General features: G+C 40.0%; 1 protein-coding gene across 2 annotated transcripts in view; it reads left to right on the forward strand.

The window, feature by feature from the left end:
- LOC109928370 (short transient receptor potential channel 6-like) overlaps positions 1-21,372 on the forward strand; it is a 93,622-nt gene extending 72,250 nt beyond the window's left edge. For both annotated transcript variants that reach the window (XM_048598493.1, XM_048598494.1), the window contains exons 8-12: positions 972-1,167; positions 7,520-7,723; positions 10,222-10,305; positions 15,367-15,442; positions 20,958-21,372. In XM_048598493.1, the coding sequence (XP_048454450.1) occupies positions 972-1,167; positions 7,520-7,723; positions 10,222-10,305; positions 15,367-15,442; positions 20,958-21,082 (685 nt within the window). In that variant the 3' untranslated portion in view covers positions 21,083-21,372. The remainder of the gene's footprint in view (positions 1-971; positions 1,168-7,519; positions 7,724-10,221; positions 10,306-15,366; positions 15,443-20,957) is intronic.
- Positions 21,373-21,938: the final 566 nt, after the last annotated feature.

The raw sequence follows: 21,938 nt of genomic DNA on the forward strand, positions 1-21,938 counted from the left end.
CCCTATTTATTTCAGAACCCCCTTCCCCTCCCCCATTTCTGATGAAGGGTCTAGGCCCGAAACGTCAGCCTTTCTGCTCCTATGATGCTGCTTGGCCTGCTGTGTTCATCCAGCTCTGCACCTCTTTGTTCAGGAACAGCAGTTCATTTTTAGGTTAGGCACTTTACAGACTTCCAAACTCCACATTGAGCTCAACAATTTCAGATCAAGTCACTCTCATTATGTTCACACTTTAATTCTTCCAGTGTATTTATGTCTTCTCTCAACTCACCTTTTGTTTCTTCACTTTCCCCATTGCCATATCCTTTTGCGTTGCACCATTATCAATTTTATTATTTAATCTCTTTCACCTTCCATGTTGTCCTAGGGGTGGCATGGTGGCTCAGTGGTTAGCACTGTTGCCTCACAGCACCATGGACCTGAGTTCAATTCCAGCCTTGGGTGACTTTCTGTGTGGAGCTTGTACATTCTCTGCATGGGTTTTCTCTGAGAGGCCCAGTTTCCTTCCACAGTCCAAAGGTGTGCAGGTTAGGTGGATTGGCTCTAGTAAATTGCCCATAGTGTCCAGGGATGTGCAGGCTAGTAGATTAGCCCTGGGAAATGCAGAGTTACAGGGATGGGTCTGGGATGGATGCTATTCAGAGGGTCAGTGTGGACTTGATGGGCTGAATGGCCTGCTTCCACACTGTAGGGATTTTATGATTCTTAAAACTTGTTGAAACTCTTCACTGTTTGGCAAATTGTTGTCAAAATTAAACATTGACTCTGTTTCTCTCTCCCTGCAGATGCTGCCTGAGTTATCTATATTAAGCATTTTCTGTTCTTACTTCAGATTTTTACTAAGCCCAAAATTTTGCTTTTGTAAATTATATTGTACCCGCACTATTGTAGATTTTATTAAATTTAAGTTTTCAGAAAGGTATTGAAATGCGAAATAGTTTCACTTTTTTATATTTCTTTCTGTTTTTCAGTGTTGAAGAAAGCTTTAAAACTTTGTTTTGGGCGATATTTGGATTATCAGAAGTCAAGTCTGTGGTCATCAATTATAGTCACAAATTTATTGAGAACATTGGCTATGTTTTGTATGGCGTATACCATGTGACAATGGTCATTGTCCTCTTAAATATGCTGATTGCGATGATTAATAGCTCTTTTCAGGAGATTGAGGTGAAATTCTAATTTCTTTTTAATAGCTCTAGCTTTAATACTTGTGATTAAAACAGGTCATTATTACACAATGCTGTGAGGTATGAAAAATACTAGTTCTGAAATTATGAATTAATGTGGACTTTAAGGTGTAATATGGGAATTTATCATGTTTGTGTTGACCACCAATCAAAAACAAATTTAATGGCTTAACACTGGAACAGTTTTAATGGTCTGAATGACCTCCTTTGATATTATAAGTGTGATGGTAGAAGTGCTTTCTGTAGTGCATGCAATCATAACGCTTTGCAATATTGCTGCTGGTCTACCTACTTATTTTTATACATTTAATGTATTCTCACACTTACAAAATTTCCCTCACTAAAGTTTTAAATTTTGGTTTGTGACTGTCATTTCTTTCTCAAGTCAAATGTTAAATCCAAATTTATAATAATTTCTGTTTGCAGAGAAATTTTTTGACATCTGACTTAACTAATTTTATGGCCTTATTGCTTCTAAAATAGCTTGCCTTAGAAAGCAGTTCTAAAATATTCCAGACACTCATTGTCTTTATCCATGAGCTATTTTCCTTGACCCAGTCTATGTGAAAATTAAACTGTCCTATTGCAGCCAATAGTTTTTGCTGCTTGTATTTCTCACCCTGCATGAACATATCCCCTCACTACAATATTGCTGCTCGGCAGATATAAAACTTCAATCACAGCCTTATATCACTTGTCCTACATTAACACTCACTGTTTGTTTCCACTGTTTGATGAGTGAACCTAGATTCTGTTTATTGATAATATTGGCTTTTCTCCTCCTTTCAAAATTTGTCCTTATTAAAGATCTTATGGCGAAGAATATTTAGTTTTCAGTTACGTTCCAAACAGATTGGGTTCCTTTAATGGCAACAAATTCTTGAAGCTGAATTTGTGCTTCTAACTCCCTTGCTGTATTTCTTATACTATGTACACCTAACTTTATTCTTGGTAACTGTCTACATATCCATTTGGTGTTTTTCTATCATTTTATGGCTTCCTGTGTGGATTCCCACATCTCCTTCTCAACCCTGAACACTTCCTGAACTAATTTAAATCTTTCCAAACTGCTCTATTTCCATAGAATCCCTACAGTGTGGAAACGGGCCATTCAGCCCAACAAGTCTACACCCACCCTCTGAAGAGCATCCCAGCCAGAACCACCCCCCTACCCTCTCCCTGTAACTGTGCATTTCCCACGGCTAACACACCTAACCTTCACATTCCTGGACTCTGTGGGTAGTTTAGCATGACCAATCCAGCTAATCTGCACATCTTTGGACTGTGGGAGGAAACTGGAGCACCTGGCAGTTTATCCTTTCTAAGCAGGTACCTTTCTGGCTTAGATGGAGACAGTTGATTTCACAGTGACAACCCACCCCCATTGTAAATGGGACTTATCCCAATTTACCTGACAAGGTCGATAGAAAGGACAATTCAGGTTTCTGTACTAAACAAGCATTAAAAATCATTATAAGTAATTAGACTATAACTGCAAGTAAACTAATGACATATAACACGACAGGGGTTCCCCAATTTACAAATGTCCAACTTGTGAATGGTTATAATTTTAAAGACCCAACATATTAATTTTCTGAGATAGTAGGAACTGCAGATGCTGGAGAATCCGAGACAACAAGGTGCAGGGCTGGATGAACACAGCAGGCCAAGCAGCATCATAGGAGCAGAGAGGCTGACGTTTCGGGCCTAGACCCTTCATCAGAAAAGCTGATGATGAAATATTAATTTTCTGTACTTACAAACAGCTGCTTTCCATTGTCCTGTATTGTGTTCCAACTTGTGAACAGACTCCAGAAAATAATCAGTTTGCTCTTGGGTAACTGCATGTATTATCTAAAACTCTAATCCCTTTATAACTTCTCCCTTTACATGTCCACAGACAGACAGACAGTGGACTATTCGTGGAGGCAGAAAAAACTGATTCAGTTCAGTGGGCCTTTGCTTCCTGATGCTGATGTTGAGATGACCCTACTTCAGCTCACCCAGACCTTAGTTTGTTTCTCTAGAAGCTTTTGCTGGCTTGTAAGAAGTACAGAGTGACTGTCACTTGGAAAATGTCTCTGAGAACAGGCACCTTCTGCTGGAGAGAACAAAGCACGCACTTTGTCTTTCTTACACTCTCTCTTTGTTCTTGTCTCTCTCTCACCCCTCCTTCACTCTCTCTCTGCCTGTGTCTGTTTGTCTCTGTCATTGTGTCTGTCTTTCTCTCTCTGTCACCCTCCCTGTCTGTCTGTCTCTCTCTGTTGCTGTGTCTCTGTCTCTCTATGCATCCCTCTCTCTCCTTGTGTCTCTGTAATTTGTCTCCAGTTCCTATCTGCTCAGTTATCTAAGAGCCATTTGGTTTTGCTTGTAAACTCAGCTCCTGATTGTCTGCATGTTACAGGAATCCATAGTCATAAAGGCAGAACTCACAATAGGTATCAAATTCCTTTCTGAGAAATTATGCAGCCATCCTGTTAAATCCCTGTTTTTAAAAACAAATCTTTCTTCTTGTAGTCTATAGTTTTAGTAACAAAAAAATAGAAAGACATAGTTCTTACAGTACAACCTTCTTGGGATACTGAAGTGATCCCAGTTTTCCAGGAACCTTCCTCTCTATGCCATTTTTCCAACAGCTTGGGCAGCACAGTGGTTCAGTGGTTAGCTCTGCTGCCTCACAGCACCAGGAACCTGGGTTCGATTCTACCCTCGGGTGACTGTCTATGTGGAGTTTGCACATTCTCCCAGTGTCTGCGTGGGTTTCCTCCCACAGTCCAAAGATGTGCAGGCTAGGTGGAGTGTTCAGGGATTGTGTGGGTTAAAGGGGAATGGGTCTGGATGGGATGCTCTGAGGGTTGGTGTGGACTTGTTGGGCTGAATGGCCTGTTTCCACACTGTAGGGGTTCTATGAAGCTTGGTGACAATTCCCATGTTTCTTTCCTGACATAATGATCCAAATCTTGGAGGTTTTGTTTCATAATCTAGAAATGAACAATTTGGAATCACTCCATCAAGCGTCAGACTTGCTTATTATCTGTGCCATTAAACCTCCCATGAAAGGTGACCCTTTGTCACAGCTTGATATCGACATTATCCATTTGCTCCTTTCTGTGGATTGTCACCTGGCTGTGGTGGAGAGCACTGTGTGTTCTGTTGATGCAGAGAGTGATATCAGTGCCTGTGATGGTAGATAAAGTCTGCAGCAGTCTGGAGGTCCCCAGTCATCGAGCTTTCCTTTTCACTGGAACTGGATCTATCTTCTTTCAAAGGCGGTGTCTGCTAATGTGCACAGTATTCCCATGTTAAAGATATCCTGCACAAGGCACATACCGAGAGGAATTCAATCCTCCCAACTCATGCAGTAATGGGTGAGAGGTAACAGGGACAGGATTGTGAGACCTGGAGATCCCTAGCTTCAGACTAGCACATAAGCAATGGAGTTTCACTCAGTTGTTTCCCTATTGAAATATGAACAGGTGAGCAGTTCAGCAGCTTTCTTCACAACTGAGCAACCCTCTTCAGGATTTGCTTTGCTCAACCCCACAGAGAAGGGGCTAGAAAAGGTGCCCTAAAAATAGTCTGTTCCACCACCAATACAACATACTTGATGGGCTGAATGGCTTAATTCTCCTCCTATATCTTATGGCCTTATGAGCTTAGGACAGTATCTGGCTTCTCCCAGGAGCAGGGTGCTATAGACTATACATTGCATTGAGAGTGCCCTATCATAACAGGGCTGACTTTATCAACAGAAAAGATTTCAACCTGTCAATGTACACGTCATCTGTAATCAGTACTGTCACAACTTAGAATTCTCCACCAGCTAAAAGGAACTGCCGTGAGGCTGTATTCTTGAGAAGGCTCAGATTCCTGCTTCTTTACAGGGACCGGATGTCTTACAAGAATATTTCTGGGTGATAACGGCTACACTTTGTGACTGTGGCTAATGACTCAGTTATGCAAACCCCCTGACTGAGGCTGAGTATCAGTATGATACAGCCCATTCTTTCACCAAGCCTTTCTGGAGCAGGCACTAGGTCTCCTGAAGGTGAGGTTCTGGTACTTGGATCAGTTTGGCTGCTTGTAGTTTTCCCTGGACAATTTTCTGTGTAATCTTTGCAAGTTGTGCTCAGGATAACTGGGGCAGGCAAAGAGGGGATATGATGGATATTGAAGAACTGGAGAGGACAGCTGTCTTCAGGGGAAGAAGATAAAGATATGAAGCAGAAAGAACATCAGCTTCAGCATTATATAGCAGTGCAGTGTACAAGCTGAACAGAACTTAATTATCCTCCAATTCCAATAGATGTGAGTTGGGTGAAGTGACCATTGAATATGAAATTGTCAGTGATCAAAAGGCCAGCAGCCCTTGTTTGTTCCCAGAAGCAAATGCAGCCTTTTTTTTAATGTTTGTTTTCCCTTTGATTTTCCTGTTGCTCAAGAGTTAACATTTCCTACCGTTTGAAGGCATTCCAACTTGAAATGTTCATGCATTGATCAATATCAAGATGTTACACTGTGAAGGTTGTTAGTGAAGAGACCTCTATTGGACAGATTTCTAAACTGGTCTGAAGCTAAGGATGAGAAGCCTGATTATTGTACCTGAAGTTACAACGACAGTCCGTCAGGCAGATGACGATAAGAGTAGCAAAACATGTACGAATATGAGTTTCTATTCCCAATGAAGTGTCACTCCTGCCACTTGTGTGCCCTTAAAAGCTGTTCTTTTAGCTCTCCTTGTCATCATGTATCCTGTAAGGGGCTCTTTGGCAGCAATTGACCAGGAGCACAACTGGATTTTAAATAAATTACAGTTGTTGGAAATCCAGGAAGATGCCAACAATAGTAAGTGCTTTTTGCCTGAGGAGATCACGATAGTGCAAACATGATGCCAGAGTCATGGTGCAGACATAATGAGACCAGCAGCAGACAATTGCAGAAGAGAATATGTAGGAACTCCTTGTAACTCCTTCAAATTGACTCTTCATTCAATATTTGGTAAGATTCAACAAACAAAATCTATCTTAGGAACTAAACAAGATGGGGACAAATAAATTTCAGCCTCTTGCATTGACACAATTGGCTGAATGGCCTCCTTCTGTACGCTAGCCATTTTAATTCTCTGTCCTAATCTCTCCCTTTCTTAGGCTCCCAGTTCTGTTATCATTTATGTCACCTATAACTAGAAAAGGGGAGTACTCAATGAATGACAGGACACTAGGAAGCTCAGAAGGACAGAGAGATCGTGGGGAGCTTGTTCACAGATCCCTGGAGGTGGCAGGACAGGATATAGGGGTGATTAGGAAGGCATACAGGACACATGCCTTTATCAGTCATGGCATAGTTTACAAGAGCAGGGAGGTTATGTTGGAGCTGTACAAAACTTTGGTCAGGCCACAGCTGGAGTACTGTATGCAGCTCTGCTCACCACACTATAGGAAGGATGTGATTGTACTGGAGGGGGTGCGGAGGAGATTCACCAGGATGTTGCCTAGAATGGAACATTTCAGCGATGAAGAGAGGCTGGATTAGCTTGGGTTGTTTTCTTTGAAGTAGAGAAGCTTGGGGGTGGGTGAATGGGACCTGATCGAGATGTGTAAGATTATGAGGGGCATGGACAGGGTGAATAGAAAGAAACTGTTCCCCTTGGTTGAAGGGTCAATAACAAGGGGGGCATGGTTTTAAAAGTGAAAGGCAGGAGGCTTCAAGGGGATTTGAGGAAAAGATTTTTCACCCAGAGTGTAGTGAGGACCTGGAATGCACTGCCTGGACCAATAGTTGAGGGAAAAAAATCTCACAACCTTTAACAAGTACAAGGATGAGCACTTGAAATATCCTAACACTCAAGGCTAGGGGCTAATTGCTAGAAAGTGTGACTAGTGGAGATTTAGAGTCGTTTTTTATTCCAGTGCAGGATCAGAGCTGAACCCAAAGGTCAGAAGGAAGGTATTCAAGGTACTCCAAGATAGGGGGCCCAAGGATATGGCATGAGCTACTCTAGAAGATTAACTAATACTGTGAAAAGACCATAATGAAGAGCAATGTTATATATTGTTTTTATATATCTTCTATTGAAATTCAGACATGGTAAACGTGGATGTTACAGTAGATTGTAATTATTATTGCCTTTGAACATAGGAAATGACCTACTAGCAAAAATAAAGTCCATTTATGTAAACTAGTAACTATGCAAGAATGTCAATGGCTCAGTGCAAACTTTTTGATGTCACATCTCTGTAGTTATATGCTGAAGAGAGACATACCCATAGGTTACACAGTTAGGAGCCAGTGCTTTATTCTATCATTAACTTCCTCTATTCCTGGTTCTGTAGAATGATGCTGATGTGGAATGGAAGTTTGCAAGAGCCAAACTGTGGATTTCCCATTTTGAAGAAGGGCGAACATTGGCAGTGCCATTTAACTTGGTGCCAAGCCCAAAGTCCTTATTCTATCTCCTACTGAGATTGAAAAAAATGCTGACTGGCCTTTTGAGATGCAGGAAAGTACAATATCAAGAAAATGCAGAAATGGAAAAGGTAAAGGTTTAACAATGAATGCACCCAATGATTATTTTATGGTGTAGCATTTTTGGAAATGATGTACATAATCAAAGTGAAGTGAAAGATCTGTCAAACAGTGTACATGCCTCAAACAATAAACACATATAAATATGCAACTGTTCCAAATATCGAACATAACACAAAACAGAAACAGCCAAAAATAATATTTTAAGATTAAATGTGTGAATGTGAGCAGTCTCATTATAGTTCAGAAATTGAACAAGTTGAAAAGAGAGACATCTGTGTGAATCTTTTCATTTTGCGTTCATCAGGACAAATGCAAGAACTCTACATTTGAAATGCTTTCAGTATTTTATTCTACAGGAATAAAGGGTGCTGATTCATTAGAAAGCCAACTCTGATTGGCCAAGGCAATTTCATGGAGAAAGGCATGGGAACAAAAGGTTCCCATGCTCCTTGGTAATTCAAAAACAGTACAAGGCTTGAACTTGTTCCTTTTGGTTGCAGAGATTGGGTCCTTGTGTAAAAATATACGTTGGTTCCAGCAGGTGTAAATCAATATTGTTACAAGCTCAAAAATAGCACACAGAACTGTACATGCTGGAAATCTGAAACAAAAACAGAAATTTGACAAGTCTGGCAGCATCTGTGGGGAGAAAGCAGAATTAATTGAACTTGATATGTTCTGAAGAAGGGTCACTGGACCTGAAATATTAACTGTTTTCTCGCTCTACAGATGCTGCCAGGCCTGCTGAGTTTCTCCAGCCATTTCTGTTATTGTTACAAACTGATTTGGTTCTGTTGGTTGTTGGTGAAGCTATTAGTGCAGTTGGGATTGTTGAGCCAATCACAGAATTCCATCTAATGGAAATGTTTTATTTTGGGTTTTGTGAGCAGGGCTGGTTGAGTACAATTTGTAATCTGCCTATTACAAACAACCAAAGGAACATGCTGTTTAATTCATTCAGTCGGTCACTGTGTACCTGACATCAGGTTTCATTTCAATTTATACATGATGTTGTTCAATTGTGTCTAAGCAGAACATCTTTCTGCACTCGTGGCAATAACTGTTACCACTCACATAACCTTTGAATAGTAGCAGTAGTAAAGGATTTGCTTAATCTGTCTTTACGTTTTTTTGAGATACATTACCTTTCCAGGGTAACTTGAGGTTGATTTTTCACTTTTCAGTCTGAATCTGGCAGCTTTTGGTCCATTAGTAAGTTTGTGTGACACCCAGCAAACAGTGATCTGACCACAATAGTCTGTTGTCCTGCAAATGACTGTTCTGTTCTCCATTTCTGGGCCAAGTTTATAAAATAAGCCCAGTTCTAGTGTGGGTGGAGCTATTCTCCACATTGACTGGTGAAGTTCGGCAGTATTGGAGAACTCATTAACAGATTTCTCAACCAGAATGTCTCATTGTGAATTTGATTGTGTGCTGAGGAAATCTGATTGCTTTCACTGTAGAAAGATGGTGCCAGGTGGAGAAGGAGCCAGCGTGAGAAAACAAACTGCTTGACTTTATTCTCACCGGCCTTTCTGTCACAGGTATGTCTATCTGTGACCACTACAGAGACCTTGCAAAGACCAAAGGCCTGGATTTCTCTCACCCTCTGGAGATAGATTGGGATGCAGGAGGTCTTATGAAATAGAGGCGAAATATGTTGGGATGAAATCTGCAATTTTCCAGGTTTTATGGGATATTCTGACTATTTTGCAATTTAATCAGTAGTCTCCTTCCTAACTGATTAAAGATTCAACAAGAGGTGGCCAGTTTTAGGTTTGATACCTTTCTGTTTATAAATTCTGTGTGTTATAGCCACTCTCTCACACTACACTTGAGGAAGGAGCTGAGCTCCGAAAGCTTGTGTATTCAAATAAACATGTTGGACTATAACCTGGTGTCATGTGATTTCTGACCTTGTCCACTGAGAAAGACTAGAGGAGTCATAAGAACACCATCATTAGCTAATCCCTTTCCCATTCATACAGCTTCATAGCTCAGACCTATCAGTATTCTTTTGAAATCGCAGGATCAGTATCTCTATCTAACATAATTGGAGGTGAACCATTATCACAATGACTGTTACCTTTCAAAGTGAATGACTTACACCAACATTTGAAAGCAACTGGATGCAGATAATAAACATTGCCTTATCAGTACTGTCCACATGCCTGGAAAAAATTAAAGACATAACAGAAAGAATGCCTGAGAAAAGTGAGTTCTATGATCAATGTATGAATACAGGCTTATGTCTGGTCCAGACTCAATAGACTGTGGTTTAGTTCTTGAAATAGCATGCATTAATCTAAGTTTTGGATACAGAATAAGTGACAATTTCTCCACATTGGGACCATCACAGTTTATTTTAGGAAAGGTTAGGATGGCATGTTTATGTTTTGAGTTACCACATAATGGATATTCCAGGGCCTGATAAATCTGTCTAGCAAACTGAAATAATGAAAATATACTCTGCCATTTTCAAGCAGTTTTTACTTTTTAACTCCAGCTCAGGTACACCAAACATTCGAGTATCCGAAGTACAGAAGATCAGAGTTTACAAAGCATCAGGAATCCACCAACAAGATACCAGGTAGGTCAGTTCGAGGAAGTGATGATGCACTTGCGAATGCTGCAATTCTTACAATTACCAATAGATATATTTAAATCCAGAAATTCCAGGTGCAGGAAATCCTGAGGATGGGAATTATTTACATCTTGGATAAATGGTGTCATTTACAGGAAAAAGTCATTTACAGTTCTGTGGTGATTCTCCAAACAACTGATGCAGATGGTATCATCTTTAATTGACAGTATCAAAGTTCTATATTCATTAAAGCTATTTGCAAATTAAATAGTAATACAGCATTTTCCTTACATTTGATTCATAGCATGTTTTTATAAAAGCCTTTATTTATCAAGGTGATTTATTTGCAACCCAATGGAAATCTACCGCAAGAGGAATTACCTCAGACAATCTAAAGGAAATGATAGAAAAAATTTGCACTCACAAGGCACCTCAAAGTGCTTTACAGACAATTAGTTTATTTTAAAGAGTAATGCTTATTGTAATCATAGAATCAAAGAGTGATATCACCTGGCCCATTGTGCCTGTTCTGGCCTTTGTTTGCCAAGAATTTTTCGATTAGTTCTATGCTTCTGCTATTGTCTCATTGCTTTGCACATCCTTCATCTTTGAGTATTTATGAAGAGTCTTGGGAAAGCTGTTGTGCATATACAGTGCTGTTTGTGAAGCAGGAGGAGCAGAAAAGTTTCTCTCGGCCCAATAGACTATACTATCCCCTTCCAAACTGTCCAGCTGACTACTTCCATGATTTCAGACCTCTAATGTTCCCTCCAATAAACCTCCTTAAACTCTAAAACCCCCATCCACACTCTACATAGAAACGTAGAAAATTGGAGCATGAGGAAGCCATTTGGCCCTTGGAGCCTGCTCCGCCATTCATCACGATCATGGCTGATCATCCAACTCAGTAGCCTAATCCTGCTTTCTCCCCATAACCTTGATCCCATTCGCCCCAAATGCTATATCTAGCCACCTCTTGAATACATTATTTCTCTTCAATCTCACTCGTCATCAACCTCTGACTGCATTCTACCAACCATGTGATATCTCCCTTTACCCCTCCTTTAACATTTCTCCCCTCTCTTCCCCAAACCTTTGGGTGTACTATTTCCAGTACTGTAGGCTGTTTGCTAGGTAACCAACAGAAAGATTTTTTATTTAAACCAAATCTTTAGGATGGTCGCGAAACCTTCCTTCCTGTTGAAATCTCCCTACATGGGAAGATTTGAGAGCCATCTTTGAGTAGACACTGCAATGATAAAAGCCACAATATTTAGTGCATGAATATTTGAGATAAACATAATCTTAATCTTCTAATATAAAGGATGAGCATTTCTTTCTTCTTGGGGGTGGGGGGTGGTGTGGAGGGTATACCCCAAGAGTTGTTTCTCCCATGCTCCTCTGGAGCACAGATTTTATTAAATAACTCTGTCACTAGAGTAGCCTTGAGTTATCTGTAACTGGAAGCATATTAACTGCTTGCTGGGCTGGTAGTGCAGTGTGACATGTACTCAGCTAACAAAAAACTTTCTATAAGCACTGGGTAAGTCACAACTTTCAAAACCAAGCACGATTTTCCTGTGTAGTCAGTACTGTTGTTAAAACTGTTCCACAAATTCAGAACACCACAGGTTCTGGACATGATACAATTGATTCCATTTGAAGACATTCTGTCATGAGAAATCTGACTAACTTTCTTTGCAAAATGAGCATGGTGGGTTAATATGATCTGTGGCATATTTGTCCAATGAGGTGGAAGTGGCTTTACTCTGAAGTGTGAATTGAAAAATAAATGAGAGACACTGTGAATCCTTTTCAATTTAATGATTGTGAAACCATCTTCAAACTGTTGTGAAATTATAATGGAGTAAGCTTCAAAGCCTTTTTAAACCTACTGTTTACTGGCGGATAAATTGCATTTTTAAACAAGCATTAGTCTGCCCTTTTGTTAATTTTGAAGCTGAATCTTGTCTAATAAGTTGTCACCTATTATTACAGTTACACAAGAAAATCTTGAGAAAATGCCACAAAATGGCTTATTTCATTGGGTTTTAGAGTGTTCATTGGTTATTGGTGTGAATTTGCTTCAAAGAAATTGATTGAGTGGTCCAGTTAATTTTACACTGCCTTTATGTTGCAGATGTCCTTCTGAAAGCAGCTTTGCAAAACCGATCATAGCTCCCAATACAGGAACGATGGTTCTCTTAAATTGGCTTCTACTACATAAGTTCTGTCTTAAAATGTTTATGTTTGGCCTAATGCACACACAGCTTTTTTAACAGCAAAAATGATGGCTGGGTTTTCTTGATTGCCTCTCTAGCACTGGATCTGAACCTGTCCAGACCACTGAGTGCCCACATTTGGAAGGTCAGATTAATTGACCATACATTGCAGATCCATCTGTAGCTCTGCCTAGCACCATAAAGAGGGCAGGAAATTTAGCTGCTATTTTAGGCTTGAAGCAGCAACAGTGCCCACTGTGTTTTGGCAACTTCTGCCCCTCAGAATTGATTTTAGCAAATACAAAGTATAAATGATGAGGGGGTAGTAGGAACTGCCAATGCTGGAGTCTGAGATAACAAGGTGTAGAACTGGATGAACACAGCAGGCCAGGCAGCATCCAAGGAGCAGGAATGCTGACGTTTCAGGTCTGGATCCTTCTTCAGAAATCCATTTCTGAGGAAGGGTCCAGACCTGACATGTCAACTTTCCTGCTCCTCTGATGCTGCCTGGCCTGCTGTGTTCATCCAGCTCTATACCTTGTTATCTATAAATGATGAAGGGCCTCTGGGAACATCCCTTCGCAGGTCATTGAAATTCGTGCCCTATGCCTGCAAATACTGTGCTTGGAGAGATATATTCTTACACACTGTGCCTTTCAATAATCATGTGGCCTTGATTGGAACTTGATTTCCCTTTAAAAGTAGCAGCCATTAAAATATTACTCGAAACCCGATTGTTTGAATTGTGAAATTGAAGTTATGGGGATTTTCGGAGCTGTAAGCGAACCAGCCACTGTGGGAAACCACAAGGAAGAATTAAGCCAGCAGCCTGCAACATTGAACTATTGGGTGACTCAGAATGGCTGTGAATTTTCCAGTCCCTGGATAAGCTAATGTGATACTAAATTGGAATTTCTTCTAGCCTGTGGAAAAACTGAAGTAGCTACAGGATGGAAGAAGAAGCCTGAACAAATAAGAGTTTCAATTCTGTTATCAGTGCTAGGAAAAGAGTGCTAAAAGCTGTATCGCAGCCCAGATCTCAATGAGGAACAGAAAAGCCAGACTGGAGAAATTCTGAAGGGCTCAATATATAATCATAGAATTCCTACAGTGTGGAAGCAGGCCATTCAGCCCATCAAGTCCACACCAACCATCAAAGATAATCCCACCCAGACCCACCCACCTACCCTGTTACCACATAGCCTGCCATTACATACTACCTATTTTTAGTCACTAACAGTCCCCATTAACAGCTATTCACCCTCCTAGCCAGACCATTATCAACTTCTTTGTCTGTCCAACTGTCCTTCTCTCTCCTTGAGCTCTATCCCCACCAATCATTTACTCCTTACTCCCTCCCCCAACCCTATCTTCTGCATATAAACTGACATCTTCCTAGCTACCATCAATCTGACGAAGGGTCACCGGACCTGAAATGTTAACTCTGATGCCTCTCCACAGATGCTGCCAGAAATAGAACATAGAACATAGAACAGTACAGCACAGTGCAGGCCCTTTGGCCCACGATGTTGTGCCGAACTTTTACCCTAAACTTAAGGTCTATCTAACCTCCACCTGCTGATCTGCTGAGCTTTTCCAGCAACTTCTGTTTATGTCCCTGATTTACAGCATTTGTAGCTCTTTCTTTTTTATTAAGAATTGGAGAGCCAGTCAGAGTGTAAACATTCAACGCTCTCAATTAAGGTCAGCCTACATGACAACTTGGTACCTGTGTAGTTATCACTGACTGTCTGTGATGAGTATGAACCCTAATTAAATAATTAGAAACACAGACCTATAGGTACAGCTAGACAGGGGCTCTTTCACTGCACACAGCTGATGAGTAAGGTATGATGTTCCTAAAGCACAGAGAACAGAATAAACATCAGTCTCAGACTCCATTGGTCCCAACAAGGGCAAGAACAACAACAGTTACTGTGGCAACTGTACTTGCTCCAGGAAGGGTATTCCACAGAGTCAGAACAGCGCCTTGGGAATGGTCTGGTGCCAAATGAACTGCCCCATGACTAGCAGAACCCAATTTTACCAGTTCGGAGGGTAGGTATAATCAGTCAGGTGGCAAAGCAATGCAAATGGTCCCTTTAAACTGAGAAGGTTTTGCATAGTCAAAAGATTTCCCAATTCTACCCATGCACCTTAGTGAAAATCACTCTCTGATTTTTGTTCCATTTGCTTAAATTAAAAATGTCATTGGCTTGTGTTGTTGGCGTGATGATTTTCACTCTTCTTGGAGCTGCGGTTGAAATTATACAGCCTTTTTTGCTTAGCTCTTGAAATAAATACCATTCATATGAACGTGCTGCCTGAGAGGTTGGTGGAGGCAGGTTCTCTCATAACTTTTAAGAAGCCCTTAAAACGGACGAGCATTTAAAATGCCAGAGCACAGTAGACTATCAACTGACTGCAGGGAAATGGGATCAGTGTAGTTTGGTATTTATGGGTTAGCAGAGAGATGGTGAGCCGAAGGGCCTGTTTCTATGCTGTATCACTCTATGACTCTATGATTCCTGAAGGAAACATTGATGTATATCATAACTCATTGATGCAATATTTGGATTCTAATGCTGGTTAGTTAGCTACAGCAATGAACTAGCTGCCAGGTTTTGATGCTGTGCTGCGGAGAGAAAGCAGAGTTAGTTACTAGAGTTCCAATAAAGTGATTCTTTCTCTCACAGATGCTGCCAGGTCTGCTGAGTTTCTCCAGAAATTTCTGTTTCAGTGTCTGATTTCCAACATCCACAGTTCTTTGATATTTTGTATGCTATCAGTTTTTCATATTCATTGTTCATAGTTCAGTAACATGCTCCTTAATTGTTATCTACAGAAAATAATGAAACGTCTCATTAAGAGATATGTACTGAAAGCCCAAATGGATAGGGAAAATGATGAAGTCAATGAAGGTAAGCCATGAAGTAAGGTTGATCTATTCATAACACATATACATGAAACATTTCTGGTTATCTTAGTGGCACTCTCCTCTCAGTGCAAACTGCTACTTTTTGAAAAAAAATCAGTTCAAAACATGACAGTTTCCCACCTAAACAGCCACAATAATTCTTCAATGTTTGTGCTCAACAATTACCAAGTGAAAAATTCCAAATGGACACATGACCCAGACAGTTCTGAGGAAGGGTCACCGGACCCGAAATGTTAACTCTGATTTTTCTTCACAGATGCTGCCAGACCAGCTGGGCTTTTCCAGCAACTTCTGTTTTTTTGTGACATGGCCCAGAGCATTTGGTTGCATAATGACATCCTATGATCGATTAGCTAAAGAAAGCAATGTTATGATTTGTTATTCTGAGTAATATGCCCCACCTTTTGCTTATAAACCTCTTGTTATGGTTGACTCATGGGACATTGCTGAAACATATCATCCTTTGTCTGGTGAAATGAGACAAGTTGAATTTATTCAAAATGATGGAGTGAAGGGGGAGCAGGACAAAGATTTATGTGGGTAAATCGTATCACTTTCACAAGTCAATTCACATTTCTTTTGTACTTATACACTGCAATTAACTAAAGAAGGAATTCTTTACCACAGATTGTACCAACATTGAGCATCGTCAGGCAAAGTACAACATGAAAACACAGAGTCAAGCTTTCACTGTTTTGTGATAACGTGCCCCATACATGACAGAGTTACTGGGAACATGGGAATTTTATATTTCCCAAATCAGTGACCTGGGTGAGGAAGGCTGATGAATCAGAACAGTATGTAGAGAGATTCTGTGCTCTTGGATGCTGCTTCTGTGGTTGACATTGCACAATTAATTTTAAGTATGACTTTTAGGATTAGCACCGAGACAGACAGACAGAGAGAGAAATTCTTGGTTTTATCAGCCTGAACTTAATTCAAACGAAGTCTCTGGAAGTTGTACAGAATGTGGGCTAACCTTTTCTGTGACCCAGAGCTGAATTTGATTGCCCTTATCTGATGGGTCCAGGAGTGGGTGAGTGTGGAGGTTTGCACTGGCATCATCCAGAAGGGTGATCAGCAGCAGAAGGGCAAGGGCAAATGAATGATGTAAATTTTTATTCATTCATGGGGTTTAGGCATTACTGGCTAGGCCACATTTATTGCCCATCCCCAATTGCCCAAAGGGGCATTAAGAATCAACCACATTGCTGTGGGTCTGGAGTTACATGTTCCAGACCAGGTAGGGATGACAGATTTCCTTCCCTAAAGGACACCAGTGAAACAGATGGGATTTTTCCTGACAATTGACAATGGTTTCATGGCATCATTAGAATCTTATTTCCAGATTATTACTGAATTGCCATGGTGGGATTTGAACCTGGGTCCACAGAACATTACTTGGATTTCTGAATTAATAGTCGTGATATTACCACCAGGCCATCACCTACTGCATGGTAAGTGACTATGTAGGTCCAATTAATAGTATCCAATTGGAAGTTTTTAGTTGACCCATTGGCCCATTTTTAACTGGATGGTGGACATAGCCCTTGGCCAATTTGGGGAAGATCCCTGCTGAGTGATTGTTTCCCACAGTGTGACAATGTGATTTCCATTTGACTCCAATGTTGAGGTCACAATATTGGCCAAAACCCAAACTCCTGTTCCAAATGTTCCAAAAGTGTGTATTTATTCAAATAGAATAAACATTCTATCCAGCTTTAGATTTAAAAAGGAAACTCTCATTATTTTACTATTGATCACTACCCAGTCAGATCTACCAAATGTAGAAATCTCTCTTTATTCCACAGCAATAACTTGTATTTATATAGCAGCTTTAATGTTGTAAACTATTTCAAGGATCTTCACAGGAGTGGAAAGATACAAAATTGATTCTAATCCACAAGAAAAAACATAGAACATAGAACAGTACAGCATAAGAACAGGCCTCTGACCATGCTGACCATGGTGGCATTCTAAATTAATCCCATCTGCCTGCACATGATCAATATCCTCTGTTGTCTGCCTATTCATGTGTCTGTCTAAATGCCTCTTAAAGTTTTCTATCATATCTGCTTCTACCATCTCCCCTGACAGTGCATTTCATTCACCTACTACCCTCTGTGTAAAAAACTTTCCTCACACATCTCCTTTAAACTTGCCCTTCTCACTTTAACCCTATGCCTCGTAGCATTCAACATTTCCACGCTGGTAAATAAACTCTGACAATCCACCCTATCAATGCCTTACATAATTATATAATCTCTGACACTCTAATGAAAACAATGTAAGTTTTTCCGACCTCTCCCTATGGCTAATATACTCCAATCCAGGCAACATCCTGGTAAACATCTTCTGCACCCTCTCCAAAGCCTCCACATATGGTGTGGTGACCAGAACTGGACACAATATTCCAAATGTATAGCTCTGTATGGCTGCAAAATGACTTGCCAACTTGTATATTCAATGCCCCAACCAATGAATGTAAGCTTGCTGTATGCCTTATTTATGACCATATCCACTTGTGTTACCACTATCAGGGAGCTATGGACTTGGACCCTGTATATCAATGCTTCTCAGGGTCCGGCCATTTACTGTATACTTTCCTCTTGCATTTGACCTCCCAAAATCCATCAGCTCACACTTGTCTGGATTAAACTCCATCTGCCATTTCTCTGCCCAACTTTCCAGCTGATTTATATCCTGCTGTGTTCTTTGATAGCCTTTATCACTATCCACGTTTCCACCAAATTTTTGTGTCATCTGCAAACTTGTTAATCAGACCATTGGCATTTCATTCAAGTCATTTCTCTGTATAATAAACAAGAGAGGTTCAAGCACTGATCCTTGCACAACACTATTGGACAAAGACTTCTAGTCGGAAAAACACCCTTCCACAACTACCCTCTGTGTTCTATGGCTAAACCAATTTTGATTCTACCTTTCCAACTTACCATGGATTCCATTCAATTTAATCTTCTGGTTGAGCCTACGATGAGGGACCTTGTCAAATGCTTGAGTAAAGCCCATGTAGACAACATCAACTGCCTTACCCTCAAAAAGTGACAAAAAGCTTTATCAATGCAGGCTTTTAGCTGTGACTTTTAGAGATTATTGCTCAAGCAACAATTTATTGCTAACATGAGGTAACTTAAATTACAAGAGTTTGGTATTTTTTTCAGATTAAGTGATCAGAATGTGAGAATGGCAGAACTATGGTGTGCCTACCTGCTAGACTGGAAAGAACAGTCCATCCCACTGGGGTTAGGGGAAGGAAGAGAGGGTGACAGAGAATGTAACAAGCACAACTAAAAGCAAAGCTATTCCTACGCAATATTTATGCTTGCTGAAATGAAAATGTCACTTCTTTTTATTTTTTTTGCATGTTGCTAAAAACGACAAAGGGTGAAAATTTCCTCAGAGCTGCTGTTGCTTTGCTCCATAACTTTACTAGAAATGCAGTAAAAAAAAACTGTGATTGCCTCTGGAAGCTGGGTTTTTACAAGATGAAATGAAGTTACAACAGTAGAGAGAGAGAAGTTCGAAGAAACTTCCTAGCCAAAGTTGGAAAAAGTAGTATGTTTAAAGACAAATTATTCACCCACTGGACAGGTCCTAATTCAAATTGCCCATATGACATCGCTGAGTCTCTCAATGGGATATCTGAAGCAGATTCTGTTTGGTTTCCTCATTGACCTTTATATTTGTAGTACCTTCTCCTGTATGAAGTGCAACAACGTCTAAAGAATCGTATTCACTTTATGCAGTGATTTAATAGAGTTTGGGAGTAGGGTAAGAGGAGGGGTGGTAGCACACAGCACCCACACACATCACATACAGCCAACCACAGTGGAACATAACATGATGATGTCTGGTCCCTGACTCGCTGGTTGTCTGGGGCCCTGACTCAGAGCAGGAACACAGTCCCCAAGAATGTGGTCATTCTAACCAAATATCCTGCAGGATGTCAAGCCAGTATTTAAAGATCAGCAGAGTCCATTTGCTGGAACTGTCTGGAGTGTGGCTTGAACTTTTCACTCTCACACTCAGGGGTAGAAATTCCCACAGAAAATTGCTGTCAGGAAAATTAAAAGGATGGCTAGTGTGAGAAGTAGAAAAGTGTCAAAATGGTGCAGGTAAAAGTGTTCTTTGGAGGTTGAGACATGGGAACATTGAAAGGGAAGAGTAAAGGGAAATTTTGTCTGTACCTAACACTGTTGTACCTGAAGTGAAAACAGAAAAAAGTGCTGGAGATCACAGCAGGTCAGGCAGCATTCATGGAGAGAAAGCAAGCTAACGTTTCACACCTAGATAACCTCTCATCAGAGCTTACATGAAGTGCGGAGGGGCAGCATTTATACAATAGTGGAGGAGGAGGTGTTTGGAGTGCTGGGGGGGAAAGAATGTGATAGTTCAGATTAAGTGATGGGAACGTAAGAATGGCAGAACAATGGTGTGTCTAACTGTAACCTTCTTTACAAACTTCTGGGCTCAATATTGAGTGCAACATCTTCAAAATGTGAACTCATTCCTTCCCTTTCTTTTAGCTTTGCTTGTTACATTCTCTGTCACCCTCTCTTCCTTCCCCTAACCCCAGTGTGATGGTCTCCTCTTTCCATTCTAGCGGGTAGATGCACCATAGTTCTGCCATTCTCACATGCTGATCACTTAATCTGAACTATCAACATCCTTTCTCCCCCAGCACTGCAAACACCCCTACCTATTGCATAAATGCTGCCCCCTCCACACTTTAATTCAGCTCTGATGAAGTGTCATCTAGACTTGAAACGTTAGCTTGCTGTCTCTCCATGGATGTTGCCTGATCCGCTGTGATCTCCAGTATTTGTTGTTTTCAGTTCAGATTCCAGCATCTACAGTAATTTGTTCCTGGTATTGTAACTGATCTGTGAATACATCATGCGAATATTTGGCAAAGAAAAATATCCAATTTCCCCAGCTCTAATATACTTCACTTTAATGAGTACAACATTTGTCCAAAACTTTAAACAAAGTAAATTTAAGTGCTAAAACCATAGAAATCAAAACACTTGCATCAACTATTTTGAGAGAAGGAAGCTCCTTTAATTTAAATATTTACAGAAAGTGCAAATCCCAATATTCACATCACTAACTCTTGGGAGGTGGATTTTAATAGGTGCCCGATTATCTCATATTTATATGAGTACAAAGGACAAGTTAGAAAAAAGATTAGACTAAAAGGGTGGTTAAGCAGCCTGTGTATTATTATGATAGCTATTATTTTATGTTACCAGAGTACAGTTAGTTTATTGAATAACTGATATCAATATATTGTCCTTAGAACTGGCATGATTTTGTGAATTTTAGATCTAAACTGAGGTTTTTTTTATTCAATATTGTAATCATCTTGCCTTTTTATTATTTTAGTTCTAAAGCTTCCATTCAAAATCATTTATGTTGCAAAATTTCTTCTTTATCAACATAGTTTGTTCACTTGTTTGCTTCTTGTTATTTTCAAGGTGAACTCAAGGAAATCAAACAAGATATTTCTAGTCTCCGATATGAACTCCTTGAGGAGAAATCACAAAACACAGAAGATCTTGCTGAATTAATCAGAAAACTTGGAGAAAAGTTGGGAGGATGATCCTCAAAAGCAAACAATAGCATATTGATACTATAACCCAAACAGCTCTTTACATAATCAATAACTATATTGATTGATTCTGCATGTTTATTACAATAATATCAAATGTAATTTTAGATACAAACATTCCAATAGAAATTAAATGCATAATCAAATCAGTAGTTTTACAATAATTTGTATAATATCAGATATAGTTTTATCCTATGATCAGAAAACATTGACGTACACCTTATATTAAATGTTTATAGCACAATGAAAACTCATGTAAAGTATATGCTTTCTTTACAATGCAAAAGATCTTAATTGAAATTGGAATGCTTTGCACCTTCCTTATGCTAGGTTATATTTTGATGAGAAAGTTATGTTCTGATGTTGTATTAAAGTGATGAACACTTCCGTAATGTAGGAACTGGTTTGAAACCTGCTTTAAATGACGCCAAACAAGAGATTCAAGTTGCATTGTCAAATGTGTTATTTGTCTAGAGATGTACATTACGGAAACAGATCCTTCACTCCAACTCGTCCATGCCAATCAGTTATCCTAAAATAATCTAGTCCCACATGCCAGCATTTGGCCCACATCCCTCTAAACCCTTCCTATTCACATCACCATCCAGATGCCTTTTAAATGTTATAATTGTATCAGCCTCCACCACTTCCTCTAGCAGCTCATTCCATACATGCACCATCTTCTGTGTGAAAAAGTTAGCGCTTAGGTCCCTTTTACATCTTTCCTTTCTCACCTTAAGCCCATGCCTTCTAGTTTTGGACTCCCCTACCCTGGGAAAAAGACCTTGACTATTCACCCTATCCATGCCTCTCATGATTTTATAAACCTCTACAAGGTCATCCCTCA

This window comes from Rhincodon typus, chromosome 6 (assembly GCF_021869965.1).
Source record: "Rhincodon typus isolate 14 chromosome 6, sRhiTyp1.1, whole genome shotgun sequence".
In the NCBI taxonomy this organism is placed as follows: domain Eukaryota; kingdom Metazoa; phylum Chordata; class Chondrichthyes; order Orectolobiformes; family Rhincodontidae; genus Rhincodon; species Rhincodon typus.